This window comes from Chelmon rostratus, chromosome 12, assembly GCF_017976325.1.
Source record: "Chelmon rostratus isolate fCheRos1 chromosome 12, fCheRos1.pri, whole genome shotgun sequence".
NCBI lineage: Eukaryota > Metazoa > Chordata > Actinopteri > Chaetodontiformes > Chaetodontidae > Chelmon > Chelmon rostratus.
Genome location: NC_055669.1, coordinates 5,053,638 through 5,063,679, shown reverse-complemented (window position 1 = coordinate 5,063,679; position 10,042 = coordinate 5,053,638). Strand labels below are relative to the sequence as shown.

Sequence of the window (10,042 nt, the reverse complement as noted above, 5' to 3'; positions counted from 1 at the left end):
CATGAGAGTCATGACAAATGAACACCTCCTCAGTGAACAACACGCTTTGTTGTTATTTGCTGTTCTATTCCACAATAAGTTTTAACCCGACAACAAAAACAGCATTCTCAAATGGAGTCTGGTCATATTTACTATACAGGACCACTATAATGCAGTGTCCAACAGAAGCTTACAGTAGGCTACATTAGGATAAATGTTCCAGCAGTTGTGGAAAACAATGCAGAACAGCGTCAGTAAAATCATTCTCACAAACAGAAAACAATTCACGTTTACTTGTGCCCATTGTTGTGAGCTCAGTCCTTTTCCCCTGTGGAGAATACAGAGGAAAGTTCGTGTTCAAGGCTCTCAAGGTGTTTCCTTTGCTGGCACAATGCGTGTGCGCATGTGAGCATGTGGTGTCGCTCTCTGCTGAACAGCGGCACTTCACCGCTACCCATAATGCACTGTGGGAAAGGTAACACCCATTTTGTTTACCTGGAGGAAACCAGAGGCAGAAACTCCCAGCCTGAAGAGAGACGAGGAAACAAAACCAAAGCCAAAAGAACAGACAGAGTTTGTACTCAGATTGTACTCAGTAGATGAGAGCCAGCTGTTTTGTCTTAGCCAAAGCGGATTGTAGAGATACTTGGGATACTTTTATGGGTGCTTTAGAGTTTGTTTCTCTACCTTTGGGCAGTACAAAGGTATGAGTGAGAAAAGTGGGATGGTCAGAGCAATGGGAGGAGCTGCAGGGTTCTCCATGTATGGACTCCAGCTCTTTTCATATGGTAAATAGAGGGTCACATGGGGCAATAGTCTTGGAGCAGTGGGGGTAAAAAGGAGGGAAAGGAACAAGGAGAGAGAGAGTGAAGACACGCATTGCAGGACTTTGGCCTGCCTCACGTGCAGGAGGCAGCACTTTCACCCTGAGTTTAGAGGACACTGGATCACAATACAAAGAGAAAGGAAAGACAACAGTTGGAGCGAGTGTTGTGGTCCATCTGAAGCCTGGCTCTCCACAGTGGGGCCCTATGTCTTCCACTTGACTTCCTTTGGATGTTTTTTTTTCTTTCCTGTGGGGGTGAAAGTTCAGCAGAGAGCGCCTTCCTAGCTGTCATCACTGGACTCCTCTTCGTACTTTATTCCGGACAACTGAGGAGCCGAGATGCCCACAAACTTCACTGTAGTGCCAGTGGAGGACGTGGAGGGTGGCAGCAACAGCGCGGCTGCAGCTGGAGGCAGCAAACCGGCCCGTGTGGGCAAACGTTTTGACGACGAAGAGAATGACGACAACTCACAAGGACCCCACTCAGGTAGGAATATGGTGCAAGGCTTCTAGACATGCTCCTTCTCTATCTATATCTCGGGGTCATGAGGGAGCTCATCCTATCCCAGCATGCACTGGGTGAGGGTGATAAAATCTGTGGGGTTGATAAACTGTATGTGTTGCATAGTGAAACATATGCAAATGGCAGCGTGCTGACACAAACAGTGAGATACGTGTTATGGCAGGCACATTCTGCAAACACATGCAAACCAACACACACAGCTGTTAAGTGTGACGTTGCTCAACTAGTTGGAACTTGCAAGGCAGCATGATTGGTGTGGTAGGAAGGCGTGTGCTGTTGTGACTTAAGTCTGTGCAGCCCTGAGTGATGGCTGCGGCTCTTCCGCTATAGTGTGGGGCTGTATGTCTATAACAAAAGATCGCAAACTACAAAATCAGACAGCTGTAACAGCATACAGGAGTGGCAGGAAAGTGGTTTAAAGTTTTTAGGATGGCAAACACTGAAACAGACAGAAGGGGAGACATTCTATAACTGACACCTTTTTAAGGCGGATGATTTTTCCTCCAAAAAGTAGGTCATAAAACCTACCGAACATCAATCAAAATAAGAACAAGCTCTTCTTGTTCTTCTTCCTCACACCAAGGAAGTGTGAGGAAGAAGAACTCCTCCTGTTGTGTCAGCTCTTCCTTCAGCTGGGCAGTTTCTTTCTGGAGGGCCCGACATCTGACATCTTCCTTAGCATTAAGCTTGGTGGGACGCTCGAGGCTGGTCGACGTCATTTCCTCCGGTCTTGTTTTGAGGTCCTCCAACTGATGACGGAGGGCACACCCCTCTTCCCTCTGCCCCAGATCAGCTCCTGATCTTCTCTCACTCTTTCAGAGTGACACTTTCTCTCTGCCTCAAGTTGCTGCAACTGCTCAATCTTTCTGCAGCTTGTTGTCTCCAGCCTGGCATAGACGCACTGACCTTCTCCTCACAGGCAATGTGTTTCTCTGCACCCTGGAGGTAAGGCTTCAAAACCTCCACCTGGGAGCCTAGAGCCTTCTTTGCTGTCTTGCAGTCCTTCAGCTTCTCGGCCTACTTGTTGTAGCCTAAGGCTGATGGATTCAGCTTGGACGTCACATGGTTTGTCTCTGATCAACTTTTGTTGCCGCTGTCAGACTGTTGTCTCCGTTCAAAGTTTTCTATCTCTTTAAGTGGTGTGTTTCCTATTGAAAGGCCTGAAATTAGTTAATTATTATTAAATGATATTGACAAATAGCTGCCATTTGTAACTCCAGATAGTCTCCAGCCATCGACAGATTATGAGACAAGGGCCCCCTGAACACAGACATGTAAAGGTTCCAGTGAAAGACAAATATTGTATTTGGTCTACTCATGCACCCCAAGGAAAGCTGTCTGGAGATGTAGATGTCTTAATGCAGGAGGGTTAAATGATGCTCGGCCGAGGAGAACAGAGGGATTATCAACACAGTGTGAACACTGTTTCATGCCACCTTGATTCTGAGGGATGCTTCCCGTGATCAGTCCTTTATCCTAGCTTGGAACGCTAGGCAATAAGAATATGTGTGATCAGTTGACTGGCTCTCCATACCTGAAACAAGGAGCTATGCTCGTCCACGTTCCCCAGCTCACGTTGCAAGCGTCTTCATTTTGCCATTAACACATTCCTCTAACAGGAGAGAGTCTACCCCGCAACGTCTGGAGGACAGCACAGCTTATCACCTATGCCCTTGGTCGCCTCAGCAACGGGGCTTCTCTCCCTATCCGAAGGACACCAGTCTTTCTGAACAACCCAACAGCTGCATTGTACTCCAGCATAGCAAAACAGATATCTCCCTTCACGTGGATCCTGAACTGGCCTGAAGATGACCCCTTTACCTGACCATGACCCTGAGGCCCCCACTAGGTGTAGTCAAGTGACAGAAAATTCCATCACAGTTTCCACCCTTCCTACAAGACACACAGACAGAAAGAGATGCAAAAGGACCATTTTGTGTCAATGTTTGCGATCGCTTCTTTATTGTTTTACAACCCGTGTTGCATCTCTTTGTGATTGTTTTGTATCTCTGTAGTTGTATTGTGTCTCTTTGTGGTCATTTGATAGACTGTCCAGGCCTGTACAGTCATCCATTAATTATCCTAACAAGCCAGCTCACCAATCACCAATCACCTTCTGACTCAGGTAGGGGTACCCAATCAGTTTACAGGCGCTGCTGTAGCTCTCTGACTTTAGCTGTCTTGTATGGCAGATAGTGCAGTGAGTGTGATGGCAGATTCCACAGATTACTAAACCAGAGAGCTGTTACAGCAATTTACCCTGATTTTAGCTCGGTTTTGTTGTAACTGCTAAATCAAAAAGCTGTTCACACGCCATAGAAATATCATACATTTCTATGCCATTGTGTATCGTGTTTTTCCTTTTGCCTTTGTATTTTGTGGCATAATCCACCACAATGCACATACCATAATATTATACTATGCTATGAACTGCACACAGTAGGCCAGTGGGAGACCTATAGGGAGAAACACAGTGAGAGCCGAGGCGTTCCGGTTGGAAAACTGATTCTTCCTGTTCGTCAGCTTTTTTCAGAGTTTTTTTCCCATTTGTTTGGAAAACAAACCAGTTTGCAGTTCTCTTCAGTTCCTGTGTTTAATGACGTTGTCCGAGAGTGGAGACATTATGAGGCTCCATAGATCTGAGAGAACCTGCAGAGTTGGGTGATAACTCTGTGTGTTTGCCACTGCCCCTTTTCCCACTACACTTAATCATTTGATCTACTGTTAACATGAAAAGACTGATTAGCACAGCTTTAATATTTGTTAGTACAGAGTTCAGGTTTAAGGTCACCATGCCCAGAGAATTATAGAATAGAGAATAGATTAAATTAAGAAATCAAGTGACCTTAAAATGACAGAGAAATACAAGGATAGAAGAGAGGGAGGAAATGACAGATCCTACCAAGTATTATCAAACCAGCATGTTCTGTCTGTTGGTTATTCATTGTCAGATTTCAGATCACATTTCCCAGAGGGCTTGTGTTTGCGGTCACCTTTAGAAAGACTGATCCTCAAGGCATTCAGAATGATTCATCTCAGTAATTACTTCAATACAATATGACAGAAGGCAGTCTGTTCAGTTGTCTTATGGATGCACCTGGTGCTTTCCACATTACAGTTAGGCTGAGCAAGTTTTACGGCAGCATGCATTTACAAGGAAACTCGTTTTAAGCAGGAAGTTATGGTCCACTTTGCATTGCAACACAGTGCCAACTTATATCAGTTTCTTGTTCACTCAGTCGGTTGCTCAAACATGCATGCATGTTTCCTGGAAAGTTATGATATCAGTGTGTAGGCATCTAGAATTGCTCAACTGAATGATGATTTGTGTGGTAACAGTATCAGTGTCAATCAGTCACATATCAATCAATCATATATCTCAACTCAAAAATTTGGCTTTGTAAATGGAAAGGATTTTTCCACATTGTCACACAGCAATCTTTGCTACAGTTACATCCTGTCCGGCTCAAGTATCACTCAGAATGTGTGACAGCTTTAATGCATCTGTATCTGCCTCAGACGAACACATTTATCATGGATTTGTTTATGTATCTGTCTGGATGTAGTAATGCCTTGAGATTTTAGGAATTGCGCCCACATGCAGACACACACACACGCACACACACTGCTCCCACACACATGCAGTCACTGTGCTAAGCTAAGCTAATTTTGATACCTTTAAAGTTCAGCATGCAGAGACACTTAATGGGTCCTCTGAGATTTTCTTTCATTCTTCCATAAAGTCAGGGGATGTATGAGACAAAGAATAAAAGAAGACAAAGGTCAAAATTGATGCAGCAAGGCACAGATATCCTGGCTTTTAGTCCCTGTCGGCTGAGCTACAAAAGCAGTTTTCGCTATGACAAGTTAACTGGGATGAATAATGTAAGATACAGAAGAAATGTATTTTCCCCCAATGAGAATAAAATGCCTCAAAACCAAATTAGCCCATTTAATTAGAGCCCTGTCAAGTATCATAAGCCTCTTCACTAGTGGCAGTGGGTAGCCTACTTTTACTCTTTTCACTGTAAAGGCAGAAGTCACAGAACATGCAGTGCTCAGAAGGACACACACCCATATGAGCACACACAGTGCTGATTAGACAAGATGCCATCTGTACAAACAGCAACACCTCAGTACCATCATTTTCCAAAGCAGTATCCTATGACCACAGCCATGTTTCACATTGTTCCACTGTCTGCTGCTCTGCAGGTTTCTTTTATTAACCACCACCAGATTCCACCAGAGAGCAAGTGTATTTGCCTTAAGGTCCATTAGCTCTTTGTTAAAAATCCACAGAAACCTATTTACAATGACAGGGAGTGAAATTGAGCCTTAAATATGTAGTATATGTACACACGCGCACACACGCGCACACACATGCACACACACACACACACACACACACACACACACACACAAACACACACACCTTTCAGGGTTAGGACAGCTTCCTAATCATACTAAGATACTCAATGTGGCAAATTTCCAAACCTCTGTGTAAGACCATCGTCTTTGCCCCTGGGCGTTTAAAACTGAGCACTTCTAGCAACTGTACAGTGGAAATGGATGTTCATCATGTAGCACTGGGTCCTTTGTGTTGGCCTGGTGGGGTGGGCTGACTGCCAACAGAGGCTGCCATCCTGCTTTAAGCCCTCTCCTGTGCAGTGAATTTAAAGGAAGTTTATCTTTAGTGAGGTTCCCTGTGCCTTATGTTTACCTGGACTGTCACATGTGTGATGCCTCAACAAGCCGGTTTGACACTCAGTCACTCGCTGAGATGTACACTGCAGGCATAATTAGAGTAATGGACCTGTCACAAGGCATATGAACTCTATAAGCTTAAGCAGAATTCCATCACTTCTATCAGACCTCTGAGATTAGACTTTGACTTAGCGCCACCACACAGCCTTGGCACTCCACGACTCTAATAATTCAAAAATGGCAGCAGAAAGGAGCCTTTTAACTTCAATACCCAGAAATCCTGTAAAGTGTCCTCATTGGGCTGATCACGTTTGCCAACCCAGTGGGTCTTTCATGCTTTATATAGGAAGGAACCAAGCACCACAAGCAATACAAAAGAGCATCCTTCTCTAAGAGGGAAACACCTTCAGAGCTTTTAGCAGATTCTTAGGATATAACCATTGAGTTAGATTTATCACTTCACTTCAACTGGGCAAAAAAGATCAACCAGCAGAATCTCAATTAGGGGGACACTCAGTGATAATATGGTACACATCCACCAAATTCATGTTTGCGTATTGCCATATGTTAATCATTTAGCAGCATGTTATGCGACTCTATATTATACATAATGTGAGGCACTTGGTGAGCTGAGCCTCTAGGACACCCTGCTGCTGTATATATAGAAATATGGACATCTGGTGGTTAGCAAGATTACTGCATGGGAGGCCTCTTAAAATCTGGCATTTGGTGTAAGCAAATGAATGAACTGCATGTGAGTATCGCACAAATCCTCACATCTTTACCGGGGAATATTGTATTTACATGAAATTGCAACAGACTGTATATTTGTGTGTTAGTGTGACTCCAGAGTCCAATAGACTAAAACATTAACAATCATTTTCACATTGATTGTATGCTTTACTTGCTTTGTGTGTGTGCCAGCATGCAAGTGTCCATCGCTTTGAAATTTTATGTGTATGTGCTTGTGTATGATCACTTTATTGATGTTGTTTTTACACCACATGTGAACATTCAAAGTTAACCCAAAGGTAGTTCTAAATATATCAGTTAACTTATGTGTTATGAAATGTGCATCAGTGCGACATAGTTTATTACAGCCGATTTGATAAAGCAGTAGGATTTTCTCTGAATATGCAGACAATCACCAGAGTTACACAGACTTATAGCATCAGTGCAGAAAAATATTGCTCTGTTTCCTATGCAAACACAGAAAAAGTCGTCCTACGACCCTTTTTCCTTTGATAATTTTAATGTATTCCCTTGTCTCATCCACATTCCCATAATAATCTAGTAAACAGCTTCAGATGGATACAAAGTGACTGTAGAATGCCGCAAAGCTAACACTGATTACAGATCCAGCCCTGACCTTAACCTCTGCACACTGGGGTTTTAGAGTTCCCTGAAAGATCCTTTCAGTTTGTTTAAAGGACTGAGGTTCTGGCTCAGAGCCCACTGTGGGTATGAACGTAAGAAAAACCAGCCGTCATACTCAAACAATCTTCCCAGCTCATTCTTGCATGCTAGATTATCGCTATAATCCTCACCATGTCATGTGCATCCACAGTACACTGTTCTTCTTATTAACTGCTCTCCAGTGATCTCTGAATCACTGTTAGGTCTTGGGTTCTTCAAGGCAATAAAGACAACAGTGTGATCTAGTGTGATAACATACCAAACCTAATAAACTGAGACCACTGCATGACAACCAGGGGCAAGAGAAACCAAACTGAGAAGCAGCATGAAAAGCATATCTTAATGTTACTCTATGCTGCTTTGTCTTTTCAGGCAAAAGGCTAAACTGTAGGCAGAGCCTTAATTTGTCTGCCAAAACTAAAACCTTTGACCCGGGATTCTCCGTAAAAACACTACTGGACCAAATATCACAAAGTTTTTGAGAAAGGGATAGAAAAAGCGGTTTTGAGTATAGTGCGCTGTAAATCTACACAGTCACTCGGGCATACAGGTGCAGCCATGTGTTGGATGTCTCGCTGGTCCCAAACCTCATGCAGAAGCATCCTAAAGCAGATCACTAACAGCGTCTTAATGGCATCTTTTGACAAAACCCAGATGAATTGAGTCGCTGGTACATACATTTCTTAATATTCTGTGAGGATGAACCGAAATATCGCTAATATGCTGTTATCTCTTACAATAATGCTATTTCTTTTTTTTTTTTATAGATTTAGTGGAGTTCTCCATCAGTATGCTTCCACACAGCAGCATGTCAAAAATATGGCTAATGTTAGGCTAAATATGACAGATAACACTTTGTTCTAACATTCCTCAAAATGTATATTTGTCAGCTAAAAAGTGGCATTGGATTTCTATTATGTACAGTCACAAATTTAGATCACGTCTAACAAAAGCTAACGGACACTTTGGCCTTTTTAGCAGTTTTAGCATTAAGCTAACGTTACGTTAGCCTCACAGGAAGTGCTGCCTCACAGCTCTTGGTATGTGAAGGACCAAATTTGGTTTGCTTTGGTTTGTACATGTAATGTGTGTTTAAACTTTTAACAGGGAGTTTCTAATTATCTCTAATTAACTTTTCATCAAGCTATTTTGTCAGTCATTTCAAATATCAACTAACTGCATTGTTAACTGCCAACTAGCTAGCTTTGCTTAGCTCTGAAACTGATGTGGTATGATCAGCTGAAACCAGATTGTTTCACTTAAGACTCGTCGCTCTGTCTGCCTTTCTGAACCAGCCAAAAGCTGTGTTGTTTATTTTTCTAGAGAACCGTCGGCTCTGTTTGCTCGTCTGAGAGCGCACTACTAGTTAGTTCATTCAGCTAATCGGCTAACAAAGACACAAATCATCATCAGTGATATTATTACACCATTATGTCCACTACCACTGTAACAACACTACTAGGACTACCACTACAGTCCAGCAGCAGAGCGGTTGCAGATACCAGACAGGACCGGTACCTGGTGCACCTGCTGCCTCTGTTCTCTCTCTGCTCTATCAGTTGTGTGCGTCTGACACTATGGGTGTTTTTCCTGTGCATCCCGCTAGGAGATGACAGTCAGAGAGAGTCCAGTCCATTCATCAACTCAGACGATGACGGAGAACACTATTATGAAGGCAAGAACATGGCCCTGTTTGAGGTAAGACTCCATATATACACAGTTTAAATGATTGTTGTGTTCAAATCTGCATTGTCCGCTAAGCTGCTATGTTTAAAGCACATTCATTCTGCACACAGGAAGATTTCCTGTTGTATCATATAACATTTATGAAATTGCTGACATGACAGCTAAAGACACAGGGATATGATCAGAAGTGCATCATAATCAGAAGATCATCAAGTGCACTAAGAAGTAAAAGCCATGAAGAGCATCACAAGTAATCAATAAGTTCTTAAAATCAATTCTAAAAATACTGGCAGTGTAAGGAGCATTAGTCAGCATTAAAATGCCTACAGGCACCTGCTCGCACGGCAGTTCTTACGGTGCTGACAGAACACAGAGCGTGTGCTTCATTTCATTTCTCTCCGTCTCTCTGCAGGAGGAAATGGACAGTCACCCCATGGTGTCATCTCTTCTCAACAAGCTGGCTAACTACACCAACCTGACCCAGGGCGTTCGCGAGCACGAGGAGGCCGAGAACGAGGACGGGGTCAGGAGGGTCACTGTCGTTGTAAGGAGCTGTCACTTTTGATTTTTAAGGAGCCGACTTGCCTCCTGCAGGAACCAATTCTGGCAGGGTTCTTGCTATCTGCACGGCCACGTCAGCACAGACAATGAAGTCCTGCATTGGCAGTGGAATATTTAAGTGCTTGTTTGATCTTTGGGAAGATGTCACAAGGAGATAAAGCGGCTCACAATCCCGTGTAAAGAATGGACTTCATTGTGAGCCAACTCATAGATTTTCAAGTTTTATTGCCTGTAGCACAAAAAACATACAGTAAGCTAAGAGCTAGCACAAGGGGCTGGAGGATATCTTACGGGGTAATCTTTATGGTTCAGATTTGGGTTTTGGAGACTGTAACTACGTCAACAGA

The 10,042-nt window shown here is 43.3% G+C and overlaps 1 protein-coding gene across 3 annotated transcripts in view; it reads left to right on the top strand.

Moving 5' to 3' along the window:
• The first annotated feature begins 484 nt into the window (after nt 1-484).
• LOC121615449 (solute carrier family 12 member 7-like) overlaps nt 485-10,042 on the top strand; it is a 28,785-nt gene continuing 19,227 nt past the window's right edge. For all 3 annotated transcript variants that reach the window (XM_041949806.1, XM_041949805.1, XM_041949804.1), the window contains exons 1-3: nt 485-1,292; nt 9,055-9,146; nt 9,547-9,678. In XM_041949806.1, coding sequence (XP_041805740.1) covers nt 1,145-1,292; nt 9,055-9,146; nt 9,547-9,678 — 372 coding nt within the window. In that variant the 5' untranslated portion in view covers nt 485-1,144. The remainder of the gene's footprint in view (nt 1,293-9,054; nt 9,147-9,546; nt 9,679-10,042) is intronic.